At 40.4% G+C, this 20,788-nt stretch overlaps 1 protein-coding gene across 1 annotated transcript in view; it reads left to right on the forward strand.

Moving 5' to 3' along the window:
* The window catches only part of sptlc3 (serine palmitoyltransferase, long chain base subunit 3), a 40,448-nt gene extending 19,660 nt beyond the window's left edge, over positions 1–20,788 (forward strand). Inside the window, exons 7-12 of the mRNA XM_087802363.1 lie at positions 1,730–1,835; positions 5,149–5,368; positions 13,927–14,053; positions 18,667–18,802; positions 20,152–20,281; positions 20,371–20,788. Coding sequence (XP_087658489.1) covers positions 1,730–1,835; positions 5,149–5,368; positions 13,927–14,053; positions 18,667–18,802; positions 20,152–20,281; positions 20,371–20,484 — 833 coding nt within the window. The 3' untranslated portion in view covers positions 20,485–20,788. The remainder of the gene's footprint in view (positions 1–1,729; positions 1,836–5,148; positions 5,369–13,926; positions 14,054–18,666; positions 18,803–20,151; positions 20,282–20,370) is intronic.

Below are 20,788 nucleotides of genomic sequence, written 5' to 3' on the forward strand. Positions count from 1 at the left end.
ACATGTTTCAAATGTTAAAGTCTTCTTCTCCAAGATGCCTCATCATGACCATGTTTTGAACTTATTACTTTATAAAGTTCTCCCCCATCTAAAATCTCAGCGAAAGAAAGGTTACAAGAGCTGAGTCCATTACGACATAATAATGGGCTTTACTTCTCCTGCGGCCAAATGTAATCACGCCCGCTTTGTTTATACAACAAGTCCCTTGGAACTGGAGATTTACAGGATTGATGACAAACTGCAATTTTAGAACAACCACAACAGAGTGGGTGTGGTTATGGTCAACAAGATTTTATCTCCAGAAAAACTGTTTTCAGTGGGCGGGGCTTAAGCACATTTTCTAATGTAAATATTTGAAATAAAATAGAGTTTTGTACAAACAGACAAATACTGATGATACAATAGAGTCCAAGATCAATTTGAAAGACACTTAAATCAACAAGTTAGTTGCTCTTTAAGTTTTGTCATTCTCTTGTATGGCTTTTATCCGTCGCTTCACACACATACAATCAGTATATAAAGTAAATTAACTTAACTTATGTAATGATGACAACTTGTTTCAGGGGTTGATGGGTAGAATTCTTACAGCCCTTAAATACTTTAGCCTACATCCTAATTTCCTGGTGGTTCAGTGGTTAAGACACTGCACTTTTACACAAGTGGTTCAATTCTCTGAGACTCTTGAGACTCACATGATAAATTAGAGTGTTAAAGAGTTTTTCTTTTCATTTCATTTTTTGGGGTCAGAGCTCCTTGGCAGATTGATGTGCTGCCTCAGTGCTTTTCTGCAATTTCTACAGCTGTAATTCTCATCTAGTTGGACCCACAATTGTGTCATAAGCCTCTACCTTGGCAAAGGAGAAGTCATTGAATTTATGACGCAACAGAGCTCTGTCTATTTATAATCAGTATGCTAAGATGAGTTAAGTAAGATGAGTAAGTTCTTACAAACTTAGGGAGCACGGAGATACACAGGCATGACTTGACATATGTATTCAAAGCATTGTATGGCTACGTTGAATTAATACTGCTACATATTTAGCGAGATTAATTCATCTTAATACCAATATAAACACTTGACTCACTTAGACGTGTGAACTCCCGTCTGGGCCACAAATGCCAGATTACTTGAGAACCACTACGGGGGAAAAAGAAGGGTTGATCTACAATGTTACTGTTTGTTTCTAAACGTATCAGCTCTGGCAAGTTAGTCTTTTTTTTTTTTGCCTTCAGATTTGCTGATGTAACAAAAACCAGATATTCTTGAGTGACGCGTGCTTTCACCTGGAGCGTTTGGCCTCCACCCCTAAAAATAATCACGTGACATTGTGACTCATTCATTTCCCAACTAAGAGATTAGATCAAAAGATAAAGAAAATATTCCAACGGTGTGAGATTTAAATCTGAACGGAAATTGGATTTTTGGATTTCATAAAGACTTAATTGTTAAATATTATGTATTAAAAGAAAAAGCTAATTTTCTGTTTAAATGCAAGATTTATAATCCCAATCTCAGTATATCACAGATTTGGAGCTTAAACGGTCACTTTGAGTTCAGTCTGAGGGTGAAGCGGTACTAGTGGAGAAGAGTTATTCAACACTGCCACCTGCTGGTTGATCGTAAAATAACACCACGGAGCCGTCATGTTAAAACAATTTATGTTGTTGTTGTTGTTGTTGTGTCAATTTTCAATGATCAATATCTGACTTCGGTTCTGTTGTGTTCCAGACATGCACAGTTTGGAGAAGATGCTGAGAGATGCCGTGTGCTCAGGTCAGCCTCGAACCCACAGACCCTGGAAGAAGATCCTCATCATGGTGGAAGGAATCTACAGGTCATTAAACATTTAAAAAATTATTATAAATTAGATTCTAGCTGATAAATGAATAAGAAAAAAGGTACAGGCTGTGGAAAAAATATAAAAAAGACACAATAACTCAATATAAAAACATTAAATGCTGATAAAAATCTGTTTTATTTATATATAAATATACTTTATAGCTTTAAAATCACACTTTTCTACTGCTTTTTTAGCCTTTATCACATGGAAATAATTACGGCTTCGGCTGCATACTACTTAAATATAAGTGTGTTTGTTTGTGTGTTTAATTTACAAAGAAAAAAAGGAGTGGTGTGTGTCTCTCCTGGCGCTCATAAGTGGTCCTGACCGGCTCCATCTGTTCGTTAGCTCCGAATCAGGTCCAAAAATGGAGCCACGGAGATTGACTCGACTCCAAAACCGTGTCCCAGCTACTCCACCGTCGCACCGACTCCACTTAAAAATCATGGTAACACTTTTCTCTGAAGGTCTGGTGTATAATACATCTTCAGCACATGCATAAGACATTATAAAGCGTTCAGACCTTCATGGGAAGTTTCACCAAAATCCCTTTTTACATGCAGATTTTAAGAATATATCAAGAATAGAATAAGTGTAGAACTGAATTGTCAATTAATCTGACAGCAATTTCAAAAAATGTGCTGTCATTATTACCTCCCCCAAGAAGGTCATGTGATCTTTCTAACGATAAGCAAAGTCACTCATAAAAGAAGGATTTGAATGTTTATTAAATTATTATTTTCTTTCCCCTACTGTGAGAAGCAAATACGTTCTTGAATACTACTGCCACCTGCTGTCCTCTTTTGCTCATTGCTCATATATTTTGAATACATAAAGCAAGTCAAACTATGGGTGAAAACCAGTGTCTAGGCAGAGGTCCGAGTTTCAAAGTGCTTTGATAGCAGTCACAGGTTTTAAATTACATTTTGTGGGTGACCAGACAAAATTAGTTTTTAAAAGATAATGGAAAACACGGCGGTTGTGTTGAAGCTTTTTACATCCCATTCGCCAACTTACAAAACTGTATAGATATTTTATTTATGAAGGATTTCTGCACATGGAATGGTGTTAAACAGTGTTAGCAGTTTTTAGCATTAAAAATGCATTTCATAGGTACAATTTTGTGTTTGGAAGTTGGCAGGGCGGGTGTGTCTTACTGGCGAAATGTTGATTTCTTTCTTAGTCGTTATGTTAGCTCTCATCGTGATCTACTATTCAGAACATGAAGGGAATAGTTGAGCGCCCAGATAATTATGCAACTTGTCCAATAGAATGACAGGAAATTTAGGTAAATAAAGCTGCTACCAAAGATAAGAAGACCTTGCGCTACCATGGTCAGAGGGATTTTTAGCAATATTAAGAAGGATCGCGTAGCATATATTTATCTGCTCTGTTTTTATAGTGAATCTGAGGCAACAATATGTTAGGTTGGTTTCGGCCATTTTCAGAAATGCTGTAAAATATCTCCGAGTCCCAGATTTTGTCAATTTCTAGGTAGTCCTGCAAAAAGTCTCTCAGTACTTAAAGACGTAAAGACCATCGTACTAATATTACAGAGTTATACTTCTTGAGACGGATCGAAATAAAATACATTCTTGCAGAAAATAAGGAAACATAATGATAATAATGTCAAAATATGATTTCATGTTGCTTAAACCATTAACCCTTGCGTTATCTCAGGGTCAAAGTGACCCGAAAGGCCTGGATACAAATGTGTTTGTGGTATCCCTTGTGTCATCTATGGGTCAATGTGAACTTACATAAATACATATGCAGTGGTGGAGGTCGTTCACCTTGACCGAGAGACGACACAAGGGATACCACAAACACAATTGTTTCCAGGCCTTGGGGTCACATTGACCCTGAGTTAACACAAGGGATAACATAAACACATTTGTTTCCACGCCTATGGGTCACATTGACCCTGAGTTAACACAAGGGATAACATAAACACATTTGTTTCCACGCCTATGGGTCACATTGACCCCGAGTTAACACAAGGGACACCATAAACACATTTGTTTCCACGCCTATGGGTCACATTGACTCTGAGTTAACACAAGGGACACCATAAACACATTTGTTTTCACGCCTATGGGTAACATTGACCCCGAGTTAACACAAGGGACACCATAAACACATTTGTTTCCACGCCTATGGGTCACATTGACCCTGAGTTTACACAAGGGACACCATAAACACATTTGTTTTCACGCCTATGGGTCACATTGACCCTGAGACAACACAAGGGACACCATAAACACATTTGTTTCCACGCCTATGGGTCACATTGACCCCGAGTTAACACAAGGGACACCATAAACACATTTGTTTCCACGCCTATGGGTCACATTGACCCTGAGTTTACACAAGGGACACCACAAACACATTTGTTTTCACGCCTATGGGTCACATTGACCCTGAGTTAACACAAGGGACACCATAAACACATTTGTTTTCACGCCTATGGGTCACATTGACCCCGCACTAACACAAGGGACACCATAAACACATTTGTTTTCACGCCTATGGGTCACATTGACCCTGAGACAACACAAGGGATACCATAAACACATTTGTTTTCACGCCTATGGGTCACATTGACAGAGAGACGACACAAGGGATACCACAAACACATTTGTTTTCGGGCCTTGGGGTCACCTTGACCCTGCGATAATAACACAAGGGTTAAGTAAATAATGTTTAAGAAGTTAATCTTATAACTTTTAATAAAAATAAAAATTATACAATTTTAACCTCCATACGCCTTTAAATCCTTGTCTAACTGCAGTATCAGGATTTATTCTTCTAATATTTTTCATGTAAATTTAAAAAAGGTCAACAACAGGAAATATACGTAGCATCTGTGGTAATGATGTATGTTCAGCAGCCCTCAAGAGACATGTTTATCCATGAAAATACACTTGTAAGATAAATGTTATTTATTCACAAAACACTAGACCAAAATTTTTCGCTGCAACAAAAATGAATCATGTCATTATTTGGGGGGGGGGGGGTATTCATTTCTCCTTCCTGCTCTTGGAGATAATTCTTTATCCACTGCCGCTCCGACGACATCAAACGGTTTGGCTGAAGAATAAGCTAGATTTAGCTTCACTCCGGCCAAGCCTTTGAGGTCTACTCTGGTCCTTGTAAGCCCCTGTCACATGTCGGCGGGGAAGAGGGCTTCCCTTCTCCGTTTGACGCGACTTTAATGAACGCCAGCGGAACTGAAGAGTTCCAGCACCAACTTGATGTGTCTTCTGTTGTTTCTGAGATTGTTTGTTTTTGAAAAAAACCCCTGCAGCATGGAGGGATCTGTGGTCCGGCTCCCCGAGGTCATCGCCCTCAAGAAGAAGTACAAGGCGTACCTGTACCTGGACGAGGCTCACAGCATCGGGGCGGTGGGGCCCACGGGCCGAGGCGTGACCGAGCTGTTCGCCGTGAACGCGGCCGACATCGACGTGATGATGGGAACCTTCACCAAGAGCTTCGGGGCTGCTGGAGGCTACATCGCAGGCAAAAAGGTTCCCGTCAAACTCTTCTCTTCCAATATGAGAAAATCCATCCCTATTTATTCCTGAGGAGAATGAAGATGATTTCTTGTTATTTATTTTTAACTTTATATGAGTTTATATGATATATCTGCACACATACCTGCCGTCGGGTATTAAAAATGGATGGATGGATGGATGGATGGATGGATGGATGGATGGATGGATGGATGGATGGATGGATGGATGGATGGATGGATGGATGGATGGATGGATGGATGGATGGATGGATGGATGGATGGCTGGCTGGCTGGCTGGCTGGCTGGCTGGCTGGCTGGCTGGATGGATGGATGGATGGCTGGCTGGCTGGCTGGCTGGCTGGCTGGCTGGCTGGCTGGCTGGCTGGCTGGCTGGCTGGCTGGCTGGCTGGCTGGCTGGCTGGCTGGCTGGCTGGCTGGCTGGCTGGCTGGCTGGCTGGCTGGCTGGCTGGCTGGCTGGCTGGATGGATGGATGGATGGATGGATGGATGGATGGATGGATGGATGGATGGATGGATGGATGGATGGATGGATGGATGGATGGATGGATGGATGGATGGATGGATGGATGGATGGATGGATGGATGGATGGATGGATGGATGGATGGATGGATGGATGGATGGATGGATGGATGGATGGATGGATGGATGGATGGATGGATGGATGGATGGATGGATGGATGGATGGATGGATGGATGGATGGATGGATGGATGGATGGATGGATGGATGGATGGATGGATGGATGGATGGATGGATGGATGGATGGATGGATGGATGGATGGATGGATGGATGGATGGATGGATGGATGGATGGATGGATGGATGGATGGATGGATGGATGGATGGATGGATGGATGGATGGATGGATGGATGGATGGATGGATGGATGGATGGATGGATGGATGGATGGATGGATGGATGGATGGATGGATGGATGGATGGATGGATGGATGGATGGATGGATGGATGGATGGATGGATGGATGGATGGATGGATGGATGGATGGATGGATGGATGGATGGATGGATGGATGGATGGATGGATGGATGGATGGATGGATGGATGGATGGATGGATGGATGGATGGATGGATGGATGGATGGATGGATGGATGGATGGATGGATGGATGGATGGATGGATGGATGGATGGATGGATGGATGGATGGATGGATGGATGGATGGATGGATGGATGGATGGATGGATGGATGGATGGATGGATGGATGGATGGATGGATGGATGGATGGATGGATGGATGGATGGATGGATGGATGGATGGATGGATGGATGGATGGATGGATGGATGGATGGATGGATGGATGGATGGATGGATGGATGGATGGATGGATGGATGGATGGATGGATGGATGGATGGATGGATGGATGGATGGATGGATGGATGGATGGATGGATGGATGGATGGATGGATGGATGGATGGATGGATGGATGGATGGATGGATGGATGGATGGATGGATGGATGGATGGATGGATGGATGGATGGATGGATGGATGGATGGATGGATGGATGGATGGATGGATGGATGGATGGATGGATGGATGGATGGATGGATGGATGGATGGATGGATGGATGGATGGATGGATGGATGGATGGATGGATGGATGGATGGATGGATGGATGGATGGATGGATGGATGGATGGATGGATGGATGGATGGATGGATGGATGGATGGATGGATGGATGGATGGATGGATGGATGGATGGATGGATGGATGGATGGATGGATGGATGGATGGATGGATGGATGGATGGATGGATGGATGGATGGATGGATGGAGACAACACAAGGGATACCACAAACACATTTGTTTTCAGGCCTATGGGTCACATTGACTCTGAGATAACACGAGGGATACGATAAACACATTTGTTTTCACGCCTATGGGTCACCTTGACCCTGAGTTAAGGGATACCATAAACACATTTGTTTTCAGGCCTATGGGTCACATTGACTCTGAGACAACACAAGGGATACCACAAACACATTTGTTTTCAGGCCTATGGGTCACATTGACTCTGAGACAACACGAGGGATACCACAAACACATTTGTTTTCAGGCCTATGGGTCAAGGTGACCCAGAGACAACACAAGGGATACCATAAACACATTTGTTTTCAGGCCTATGGGTCACATTGACTCTGAGATAACACAAGGGATACGATAAACACATTTGTTTTCACGCCTATGGGTCGCCTTGACCCTGAGTTAAGGGATACCATAAACACATTTGTTTTCATGCCTATGGGTCACATTGACCCTGAGTTAACACAAGGGACACCATAAACACATTTGTTTTCAGGCCTATGGGTCAAGGTGACCCAGAGACAACACAAGGGATACCATAAACACATTAGTTTTCAGCCCTATGGGTCACATTGACTCTGAGATAACACAAGGGATACGATAAACACATTTGTTTTCACGCCTATGGGTCACCTTGACCCTGAGTTAAGGGATACCATAAACACATTTGTTTTCAGGCCTCTGGGTCACATTGACTCTGAGACAACACAAGGGATACGATAAACACATTTGTTTTTACGCCTATGGGTCACATTGACTCTGAGATATCACAAGGGATACGATAAACACATTTGTTTTCACGCCTATGGGTCACCTTGAACCTGAGTTAAGGGATACCATAAACACATTTGTTTTCAGGCCTATGGGTCACATTGACCCTGAGTTAACACAAGGGACACCATAAACACATTTGTTTTCATGCCTATGGGTCACATTGACCCTGAGTTAACACAAGGGTTACGATAAACACATTTGTTTTCACGCCTATGGGTAAAGGTGACCCAGAGACAACACAATGGATACCATAAACACATTTGTTTTCAGGCCTATGGGTCACATTAACCCAGAGACAACACAAGGGACACCATAATCACGTTTGTTTTCACGCCTATGGGTCACATTGACCCTGAGATAAAACAAGGGATACCATAAACACATTTGTTTTCATGCCTATGGGTCACATTGACTCTGAGATAACACAAGGGATACCATAAACACATTTGTTTTCACGCCTATGGGTCACATTGACTCTGAGATAACACAAGGGATACCATAAACACATTTGTTTTCAGGCCTATGGGTCACATTGACTCTGAGATAACACGAGGGATACGATAAACACATTTGTTTTCACGCCTATGGGTCACCTTGACCCTGAGTTAAGGGATACCATAAACACATTTGTTTTCAGGCCTATGGGTCACATTGACTCTGAGACAACACAAGGGATACCACAAACACATTTGTTTTCAGGCCTATGGGTCACATTGACTCTGAGACAACACGAGGGATACCACAAACACATTTGTTTTCAGGCCTATGGGTCAAGGTGACCCAGAGACAACACAAGGGATACCATAAACACATTCGTTTTCAGGCCTATGGGTCACATTGACTCTGAGATAACACAAGGGATACGATAAACACATTTGTTTTCACGCCTATGGGTCGCCTTGACCCTGAGTTAAGGGATACCATAAACACATTTGTTTTCATGCCTATGGGTCACATTGACCCTGAGTTAACACAAGGGACACCATAAACACATTTGTTTTCAGGCCTATGGGTCAAGGTGACCCAGAGACAACACAAGGGATACCATAAACACATTCGTTTTCAGCCCTATGGGTCACATTGACTCTGAGATAACACAAGGGATACGATAAACACATTTGTTTTCACGCCTATGGGTCACCTTGACCCTGAGTTAAGGGATACCATAAACACATTTGTTTTCAGGCCTCTGGGTCACATTGACTCTGAGACAACACAAGGGATACGATAAACACATTTGTTTTTACGCCTATGGGTCACATTGACTCTGAGATAACACAAGGGATACGATAAACACATTTGTTTTCACGCCTATGGGTCACCTTGAACCTGAGTTAAGGGATACCATAAACACATTTGTTTTCATGCCTATGGGTCACATTGACTCTGAGATAACACAAGGGATACCATAAACACATTTGTTTTCATGCCTATGGGTCACATTGACTCTGAGATAACACAAGGGATACCATAAACACATTTGTTTTCACGCCTATGGGTCACATTGACTCTGAGATAACACAAGGGATACCATAAACACATTTGTTTTCACGCCTCTGGGTCACATTGACCCTGAGACCACACGAGGGATATGACAAACACATTTGTTTTCAGGCCTCTGGGTCACCTTGACCCAGAGACAACACAAGGGATACCACAAACACATTTGTTTTCAGGCCTATGGGTCAAGGTGACCCAGAGACAACACGAGGGATACCATAAACACATTCGTTTTCAGGCCTATGGGTCACATTGACTCTGCGATAAAACAAGGGATACCATAAACACATTTGTTTTCACGCCTATGGGTCACATTGACCCAGAGACAACACAAGGGTTACGATAAACACATTTGTTTTCACGCCTATGGGTCACCTAGACCCAGAGACAATACAAGGGTTAGAAAACATGTAATATAATGCTATATAATGTATATATATATATATATATATATATATATATATACATATACATATCTTCTTGTGTACTGGTTCTTCTCTAGCTTCACTTCTATCGATATCCATTCGAGACAAACATCCTCCGCTCATCATACTTCTGTGTCACTTCTAAACACCGACTCTGGCAGCCATTCTCTCCCCTCTCTGCTCATTCTGGCTCCATAACCGAGCGCAAAACATGCCATAAAACGTATTCCAAACCCTGATTTACTCAGGTCTGCTTTTTTAAAAGCCTCTCTCTCTCTCTGCACCTCACGTGTCCAACAAATGCTCCGGCTGTAGCTAATTCCTGCTTAACTCCATTAAAAAAAAAGAACATTTTAGTACATAACCGCACCAGTGCTGCGGCAGTTGATTAGAAAGCAGACATGTTTTTCGTGTTAGGTATTACCGAGAGAGGAGGACGAACTTCCTGTCCTCGGCACCGCCCTTAATAAGAAGGTGAAGCCTTTGGGCGGCGGGCCAGCCCCTTCTTGTGGCCGACGTCGGGTACTGCGCTCCAGATTTCGAACTGGGGGGGGGGCAGGGGGGTACGGCCTTTTTAACAAGCGAGATAATGTTTTTGAAGTACGAAACACTCCTTGCCTGGTTTTTCGACAGCTGGCTGCGGTAAAACTCCCGGGATAAGAGAGAGTTAAAGCCTCCCGAGTCGAGGTATTTGTTGTTGAATCCATGAAATGGATTTGGGGTTCCTGTTTTAACGAGAGACCCCCGGAAATAAAAGTCGCCCCGACAACACCTTCTGGTTCCACGTCTCTGGGGGGGGGCAACCAACCCTCGGAGCTGTCGCTCCAAACCCCCTCTGGATTAGAGATGGATTTCGGACATGTTCCCTCAAATGGTTTTGTCTTGGTCGTGGTACCGAGATCCTGCGGTGAAACCCCCCCCACCCGGGCTTAAACCGAAAACAGATGTCGACTCGCGTCTTGATCCTGTACTTAAGCACCCACCACCAACCCCCCCCCCCCCCCCCCCCCCCCCTTAGTCCACAAACTTCCTTCCCCGCCATCCCAGCAAGGACGGACGACAGGAGGGTCGATCCAGAGACGTTCTCCGACCCACATGTCGTCGCCTCGCCGGCCGCACGCTGACACTTCCTGTCATGGCGTTCGTTCGTGTCGCGTCGGCTGAGCCTTTTTTTTTTTCTTAACTTTATTTAACAAAAAAAAAAGGTCTTAACCACATTTTGAATATGAACCAGGAGCATGTGTTGTGGATTTGTTCGGTAGCAGGCGAAGCTCGTCTATAAATGTGTTTTTTTACTGGTGTTGATACATTTCTTAAACACACTGGTCAACCTCAGTTGACTCAAATTACTGCTGCTTTTATTGACACTTACGTACGAAACACGGTGGTGACAAGGGGGTCAACCTAGTTAAAAAATGTTGTGATACCTCTGATTTCCTCCCACGGTGTTCCACAAAACATACTTTTTTTCTTTCATTTTCAATATTGATACACATTTTAGTGTTTCAATGTCACCCAACATGTTATTTGAAACATCTAAAGTTAATTTATTCAATTTTTGTTTTGTTTTTAGCTGTATAATTTATGATATAAATACTTTTACAAGTCCTGTAATGCGTACATCTTCTGGCTATTCCAAAGACATTGTTTATTTGAGTGACGTCCCTTAAATCCATGTAAGAGTCAAACCTAACCGTACATAAAACCATAAAAACATTTTTTAATTGCGGTATAAAGTGAAGGTCTGTGTCTAAAACCGCGCACTTCTGCAGTTACACTGCAGTATTTTGAGTGCACAAGTGCGTCCCAATTAGCAGTGTGCGAAAATGTAGTGGGCTATGCACACTCAAAAGGCCAGAAAATTGAGTGTGGATCGATGGACACTTTCTGCCCTTAACGGCCGCCATCTTGCTGACGTAGATGACGATAAACGGAAACTACTTCGGAGCAGATACCGACGTAAATGTTTGAGTAAAAACAATTTGTTTACCACAAAACAACAGTAATAACTAAATAACATACAACTTAATTGTTTTGACTAAATTGGTGAAAAGTGCTGTCAAGTGTCAGCAATAACTGGTTGCAATCAGAGTTAAAAAGCAGTAGAAGAAGAAGCTGTCGAGTCATTTCCTGTAAGTGTGTAGCGGCAGTGTTTGATTTGAGACAGTACTACATGTCGAAATTTAAGTACGTGCACTGTCTTAACTTGTACTGTAGTTACCACTGTACTGTAGTACCAGTTCACACGGAGAAGTGTGCGATTTTGGACACAGCCAAGGACATTTTTAGGTAAAATATTGCACTTGCTATCCTAGCTAGTCGCCAACAGTGCTAGCTGCAGTCTTTGGGATGTTTACTTTTCGTAATTTTGTGAAGTTTAATCAAAAATTTTACTTTAAATGTATGTGTAACATCTCAAATGGGATTCTTGTCTGCAACAGTGTGGTGAATAATGAATGAATAAACCTCTAAATTAGTTATGTTTAACCCTTGTGTTATCACAAGGGATACCACAAACACATTTGTTTACAGGCCTTTGGGTCACCTCGACCTTGAGATAACACAAGGGTTAACCCAAAATATTATTTAAAAAAAAATTATTTAATGTGCTTTTGATTTAGCTTTTTGATTTTAACTGTATAGTTTATTTGATCAAGTTTCCCATATTTACAAGTCAGGCAGTTTGTCAGCCAGTAATGCTATTACAAAGACACTGTTTCTTTGAGTGACATCCCTTAAATATAAGAGCCAAATCTAACCTTACCACGCATAACAAATTAAACACTTTTAAGTTAAACAAATGACTTGCAGTATAAAGTGAAGGACACAAGTGAAATATTGCACTTGTTAGCTTAGCTAGCTAACAGCGCTAGCTGTAATGTAGCGGCCAGTACCACTTTGTATCTTTATATAGTTTAATAAAAAATGATGTTTTACTATAAATGTATGTATAATGTCACAAGTGGGTTTCTTGTCTGTAACAAGGTGGTAAAAAAAATGAATAAATAAACCTCTGAATTAGTTATGTTTAACCCTTGTGTTATCACAAGGGATACCACAAACACATTTGTTTTCAGGCCATCGGGTCACCTCGACCCTGAGATAACAAAAGGTTTAACCCAACATATTCTTTAAAAAAAAAAAAAAAAAATTTTAATAATTTATTAAACATGCTTTTTATTTAGTTTTTTAACTGTATAGTTTCTTATATAAAGTTGACCATTTGTACACTCAGTCCAGCAGTTTGAAAAAAACAGCCAGTAATGCTATTACAAAGACACTGTTTCTTTGAGTGACATCCCTTAAATATAAGAGCCAAATCTAACCTTACCACACATAACAAATGGAAACACTTTTAAGTTAAACAAATGACTTGCAGTATAAAGTGAAGGACATTTTTAAGTGAAATATTGCACTTGTTAGCTTAGCTAGCTAACAGTGCTAGCTGTAATTTAGCGGCCAGTACTACTCCTGTGTTGTTCTCAGTATTATCTTGATCTTTAAAGTATGTACTTTTTTGAGTATTGTTTTGATTGTCTAAGCGCTTTGTGACCCTGGTCTCGAAAAGCGCTATATAAATAAATATTACTTACTTACTTTGTATCTTTATATAGTTTAATAAAAAAGGATGTTTTACTATAAATGTATGTATAATGTCACAAGTGGGTTTCTTGTCAGTGACAGGGTGGTAAAAAAAAATGAATACATAAACCTCTGAATTATTTTGCTTTATACGCCTTAAATTGCCTATTTTCTCAGAGCGACTCCTGGTATTTAAAAAAATATCCCCCTGACATTCGGGAACAGAAAGCATGACAGTCCTCAATCTGGCTCATTTCAGCCTCACTTCCTGCACGGATTAGCGCGCCAGAGTGCGGAGCAGAAGATCCATTTCACAGTCCATTCCAAAGCAGTTAGACTCACAGAGAACTGAAGCCACTTTTTAATTGATTCTCTGTCGTCGCTGCAGAAGTTTACACTTGCAGGAACAAAGTTTGAGGGGTTTTTTTTTTCTCATCCTGCAGGAGCTGGTGGATTACCTGCGTAGCCACTCCCATAGCGCCGTCTACTCCTCGGCGATGTCGCCTCCCGTCGTCGAGCAGATCATGCGAGCGATGAAGTGCATCATGGGAGAAGATGGAACGAAAGAAGGTAAATATTTCAGGATCCATGATTGAGCACAAAAGAGACAAACTATAGACTTTCTTTTATTGTCTATTATCTTATTATTTATGAAATTTCGTTGCTTGGCAACCGTTAAAAAACACAGCAGAGTAAATGTATATATAAAAGTATAAATATTAATATTAATAAAATACTGCAATATAGTACAAACAGAATAAATAATTAACGTTTTAAATATTGCATAGAAATAATATATATAAAAGTATACATGTTAATAAGTTAAAAATAGTGCAAAATGGTATAAATAGAATAAATACATAGTATTTTAAAAATAGTGCATATCTCAATATGATAATATCAATATAAACCTAAAATGTACTTATAAAATGTTGCTTACTTATAAACAATGAATGACTATTATTGTTTTTTTTTATGGTTACATTACAATTTAACATTGATCCATTACTTTTCTATTATTTGTTTTACTCATAAATATTGATCTTGTGTCCAACTAAAGATTCCAAAGATATCACTCCATATAGTTGAATTAACAAAATAAAATATTTAAATAGCTTTTAAAAATACTCATGTTTTGTCGTTATAATTGATTTTTTTTAACCTTTTTTACAAAATTATAAGCACAAGAATAGCAACTTGATTTATTCAAAAATTGTTTAATATAAATAGTAGCGACTGTATATTTATGGAGTTTATACTTCAGTTATTATTATTTTATTTTCTCTTAACAAGGTGCTTGTAATACTAAAGATTTATCTAAATAATCCGGCAACATGCATGTGTGTCATGAAAAGCAGTCGTCCTCATGTGATCTCTAGCGCCCTCTGTTGAAAATCAGATCTCGCTCGTAAAGAAAAAAAAAACAACCTTTATTGCATTTACATTTATGGAAAGGAACCAAAGCAAACCCAGAGGATGGTACCGCCGTTGGTGTTAGGAAGCGGGTCCAGGGGCTGCAGGGGGGGTTACGACGAACAGCTGCTCGAGCTGGAAACATGGTAGCGATTACTGGGGTCTGCAGCGAGGAGGAGGAGGGGGGGCCCCGCACACGTGAAGCTATCACGGAGGAAATCATTTACACGTGTGCTTTTAAGGGACCCAGTACCTCTGAGAAGTTTTAATGGCATCAGACACCGGGGCAGGGAAGTAGTCATTTCCAGACAAGTCACAGTGAGAGCCCAAGGAATTCCTTCTGCTGTCAGGACGGAAGGGTTCACGGTTGAAGCTCGCCCGCTCATGCAAGTGGATGGTTTCCATCCAAAACTTGGACGAGTCCAGTGGATCCTGGAGTCGTTTTCTTCTGGTTTTTGCTGTTTTGCTCATCTGTGAGAGATTATCTGGTGTTTTTGATGCTCTAATGTGTCGCTGGTTTAGTTTTGGAGACAAAAAAAACATCCTGTCATTCTTCTTTTGTGAAGCAAGAGTGTTGTAAGATAGTGTGAGGATCCGTGTCTTGAAACCAGATGAGTTGAAACACACACTCCAGGACAGCAGAGAGCATGAATGGATTAGAACAAGACCAAATAATCAACAGTTACAAAGAATGCTTGATGGGAAAAAAATAAATAAGATGTTCCCTTATTCCGCCACTAGAGGGAGAACTGAAGAAAAATCCAATCAAAACTTTTATTGTTGTAAACAAATAATTTTTTGTGGTGTCAGTACAGAATAAAAGAACGAGACATGATAACACACAAAATAAGTAATAGAAAAAAGAATGAATAAATAAACCTCTAAATTAGTTTTGTTTTATCCTTGTGTTATCACAAGGGATACCACAAACACAACTCTTCGGGTCACCTTGACCCTGAGATAACACTAAGGTTAACCCAACATCTTTTAAAAAAAATTGTATTTAATTTATTAAATGTGCTTTTTATTAAGTTTTTTAACTGTATAGTTTCACTTTCTAAAGTTTAACATTTTTACAAGTCACACAGTTTGGCAAACATGCCAGTAATGCTATTACAAAGACACTGTTTCTTTGAGTGACATCCCTTGAATATCCGTAAAAGCCAAATCTAACCTCACCACACATAACAAATAAAAACACTTTTTAATTAAACAAATGATTTTTTCAATTGCAGTATAAAGTGAAGAAATGTCACTTAGCTAGCTGACATTGTGTAATACTTATCTACGTATAATGCCTAAAACAGAGTGAATATTTCTACGATAATAGTCAGTAAATATATCTTAAATCAGTAGCTTTGTCATCGGAGACATGGAGCAGAGCCCCATTTAATAAAACAGAAATCAAATCATTCCTGGAGCTTTAAGGCGACTCAGGGTTTGGAACTCGTAATTGATCGAGTGATGTGTGTGCTTCGTCTGGACACACACATTTCCTCCCACAGTCCAAAGTTGTGTGTTTGGTGTTGTGTCCTTGTACGTGTCCTTCGATGGACGTAAATTGGGGGGTTCTTGACAGATCTGGTGGAGTGGTTAAGCAGACGAATCGAAAACCAAATTAAACCTGCAATATATACAAACTAAAATAGTGTTTCTGGCGCCTCCTGGTGTCAAAAAAAAGTGCAACCGCAATGCAGTCGCTCACATGCAGTTGTTGAATTTCTTATTGCATTGCATTTGTTGAGAGAGTATAGATAAAGCCTGTTGTTTTATGTAATATATAAGAAAATATTTCAATAAAAAATAAAATGAATTTGTTGAATTATATGAAGTCAGAACAGGTGCATAAGTCCCAGATGAGATGTGTAATCGTACTATTAAGTTGCATTGACGTAACTACATATTAATCCAGAGTCGTAAAAGAAAGCAATACTTTCCAAGTGTACAAGTTACTAAACAAGACCTCTTGAATCTGACCTATTTTAGCAGTGATTGAACAAATCTGTGACTCACACCTGCAGATTCAAGAGGTTGTGTACACTGTTTGTTTTCTGTTTTTTTACGACTACAAATCTTCAATTACGCATTCGTACCTTGTGGATTACGAGTATAAATATGTAGTTACGTCAATGCAACTTAATAGTACATAACACACAAAATAAGTAATAGAAAAAATATTGAATAAATAAACCTCTGAATTAGTTTTGTTTTATCCTTGTGTTAACACAAGGGATACCACAAACACAACTCTTCGGGGCTCCTCGACCCTGAGATAACACTAGTGCTGTGTCTCAAATCGCATACTACTCTTAGTATACTAGAAGTTAGTATGCATCAGTTTAGTGTACGTATTAACTAGTACGCAAATTCTCCACAGATAGTATGTCTCAAATCAAACTCTGCTGCTACACACTAACAGGAAATCACATGACAGCTTCTTCCTCTACTTCTATTAAACGATGTTTCAACCAGCTGTTTGAACGCTATCGCCGCTAACGCTAACGTAACTTCCTTTAAAAACATCACTAAGATGGCGGCTGTTTAGGGTGGTTAGTGTCCATCGAACCATTCCAGTTTTGTGGGCCTGTTAGTACGCCAATTTAGTTTGCATGGCGCACTAAATTGGCGTACTAAGAATTGAGACGCACTAACGCACTAAAAATACTAACTTTTAGTACGCTAGTATGCGATTTGAGACACAGCATAGGGTTAACCCAACATCTTTTAAAAAAAAAAATCATATCTTAATTAATTAAATATGCTTTTTATTACGTTTACACATCTCATGTTTACGGATACGTGGGACTTATGCACCCGTTCTGAATTCATAGCATTAACCATTTCATGACGAAATATAGTGCGTGGTTCACCAGTTCCCCCTTGTGGTCAATTTGTAACGAATAAATTGTGTCACTGACTCAATTACACGTCAGTAATACATGTAAAGACTCCAGTAATTCTCCAGAAACATTCTTTAAGTCAGACTTTACACCAGGACATATTGATGTTTTAAAAAAAAATGTTCTAGCCTCTTCTGGACCACTTTGAGTGTAACCACGGAGAAACCGCAGCCCCCCCCCCCCCCCCCCCCCAAACACACACACACATCGAGACACACACACTTGTGTATTTTCAATTTTCCTCTTAAACGTAGAATGTCACACTCGGGGGTAAACTGCCGACAGCAGAAGCTCTGACAGACAGCGGCGTCCACACATTCTCACCCACGCGCACGATTCCTTGCGTCTGGCAGCAGGTTTCTGACCTCCGTGGCCCCCCGTTTTTTTTTCTCTCTTTTCTGCAGAGAGGAACAATTTTGCGAAAATGGGGCTTCTTGGCAGAGATGCCCAACCAGGCCCGACCCCTTCTCTCTCTCTCGCTCTCTCTCTTCGGAGATAAGGGGATTTAAAGTGCTCTCTTACATCCCTTTGAAAGAACTGCCAATCTGTTCCCAGGTAATCAGAGGGAAACAGAGCTGTGTTCCGAGGTCGAGCCAAAGCTGTGCTGCAGCAGCCCCTCCCCCCCACACTTTTACCTGAGATACATGTGACACCCAAACACCATTTGTATTCGCCACCGTGCTACTTTCTATTTGCAAAAAAAAAAAAAAAAAAGTCTGGCGTCATGAAAGACAAAACTGAACCATCTGCTGCTGCAGCTGGAGTGGAGTTCACAGGGGGAGCCAGGAAGGGTCCGGATGGAGGTGCAGGAGGAGATGGTTTTTTTCGACGTGTATCTCACGATTTTGTGTTGTTTTTTTTCGAAAACAGGGATCCGACGGATCCGTCAACTGGCGGAGAACACGCGCTACTTCAGGGCGAGGCTGAAGGAGATGGGCTTCATCATCTACGGCAACGACGACTCGCCGGTGGTTCCCATCCTGCTCTACATGCCGGGGAAAGTCGTGTAAGTCTCGACAAAAAAAACATCGACATGGCCAGCCATGTCTCATCGCTTCTGAAGCGCGTGCCCATGTTGCACAATTTCCCCCAAAAAAGTTTCCATGAATCAGTGGCGAGGACTGCGTCTGCATCAGGTTTCTATTATTCGACCATTACAACATAACAAGCCAGACGCTCAGGTAGAATCAATTTGGTTACAAAGTGTCTTTTGATGCAATGATTCCCAGATCCAGTACACAAACCAGAGCCGGCCGGGGCCGGTGTGTGGCCCCTTACCGGGAGCTCTTTCGCAATATCGCATTTCATAACAATTTCTGTCTCGAGTTGCGTCACGTGATGATGCGATTAATTACATTTAATATTTTTAAACAAATGAATTCTAACCTTATTGTGTCTTTTTTTAAGCTTTTTTTTATTATTCTTTTGTGCTGGTAGTTTAAGTCACAACACATTGATTTGTATTATTATTATTTTATTATTAATGGTTTAGCCAAAAGAACGCGGCGATAAAGTTTTACCTTACCTTACCTTATTCACCCCCTGCTGGCGGAAACTGGAGGTTGCAGGCAAACTTGAACATCAGAATATTTAACGGTTGAATTGAACATTTTTTTAAGTTGAAACTTTGTTTTTAAGTGTTACATTTTAATTTAATATATTGTTATTGAATTAAATATATGTTTAATATTTAAAGGTTGAATTATTTCATTGAATAATTAAATTGAATAATGTGAATATTAAAAGGTTCTAATATGTTTTGGGTTCCTTTAATAATAATATTAATAATAAATAAATCTTTTTGTGTCTTTGTTTTCGCTCGGCATTCTTTTGATTTTGCCTCTTTTAATTATTGGAATCAGACTCTTATGTGTGAAAAAAAACAAATAATATTATTTGAATTTTTGAAATTAAATGATTCAATAAAAAACAAATTCAACCGAACGAAATAGCGAAATTAAATATTTAAAATAAATAAATATAATGCCTGAAAACTACATTAATTAATGCATGCTAATTGGAAAAACAATTTAGATCAATAAAGTCATATTTCTCTAATTAATACATCAATTAATCATCAACAGTTGGTTATTAAATTAAATTAAATTAAATTAAATAATTTGATGATGTATTAAGTGCAATTCAATGTTAAAATTATTTTTTTCTATTATATCTAAATCTAATATGTCAACTTTTTTTTAATTAAATAATCTTTATAAATCAAATTATTTCATAAAATGTTGTAAGTATTTAGATCTAAAATCGTGTCCAAAAAGCGTGTATTTGTATATTTAATATTATTTAACTGGTTCATTAACGTCCCTGGAACTCACTTCTTGGTCTCTCTTCTTACAGGGCGTTCGCACGCGAGATGCTCGAGCGGAAAATCGGCGTCGTAGTGGTCGGCTTTCCAGCAACTCCCATCACAGAGGCCCGAGCTCGGTTCTGCCTGTCGGCGGCGCACACGCGTGACATGTTGGATCGGGTACGCTTAAACATTTTTTTTTGAAAAATACCGCCCGGACCCCCCTCGAGGGGCAGCGTTGAGCTTGAACAATGCGTCTCTGTCCGCAGGTGCTGCACCAACTCAACGAGCTGGGCGACCACCTCGGCCTCAAGTTCTCACGGCGGAAATATTCCCCGCGGCCCGACCTCTACGACGAGACAGACTTCGAGCTGGACAGCTGATATGACCTTTGACCTCTTGGCGCGACTGTGTCAAAACTGCAAATGGACACATCACACAGAGGGGGGCGGAGGGGGGCGACCGTTGGCCAAAATGTTTGGCAGCTGCTTTTTCTATTTTACAAGAGATTTTTAAGAGGCAGAACTTGAGCTCGAAGAAGGACCCGGAGATTTTTATTTATGGATATTTTTTACACGAGTTGGGACTCAAAAATAATTAGAGTTCACTGAATACATTTGAACAAAATCAATGAATCCTGTCCTGTCAGAATCACATCCAATGTTCAATAAATCTGTTTTAAAATAA

The sequence above is a fragment of the Callionymus lyra genome, chromosome 11 (assembly GCF_982586985.1).
Source record: "Callionymus lyra chromosome 11, fCalLyr1.hap1.1, whole genome shotgun sequence".
In the NCBI taxonomy this organism is placed as follows: domain Eukaryota; kingdom Metazoa; phylum Chordata; class Actinopteri; order Syngnathiformes; family Callionymidae; genus Callionymus; species Callionymus lyra.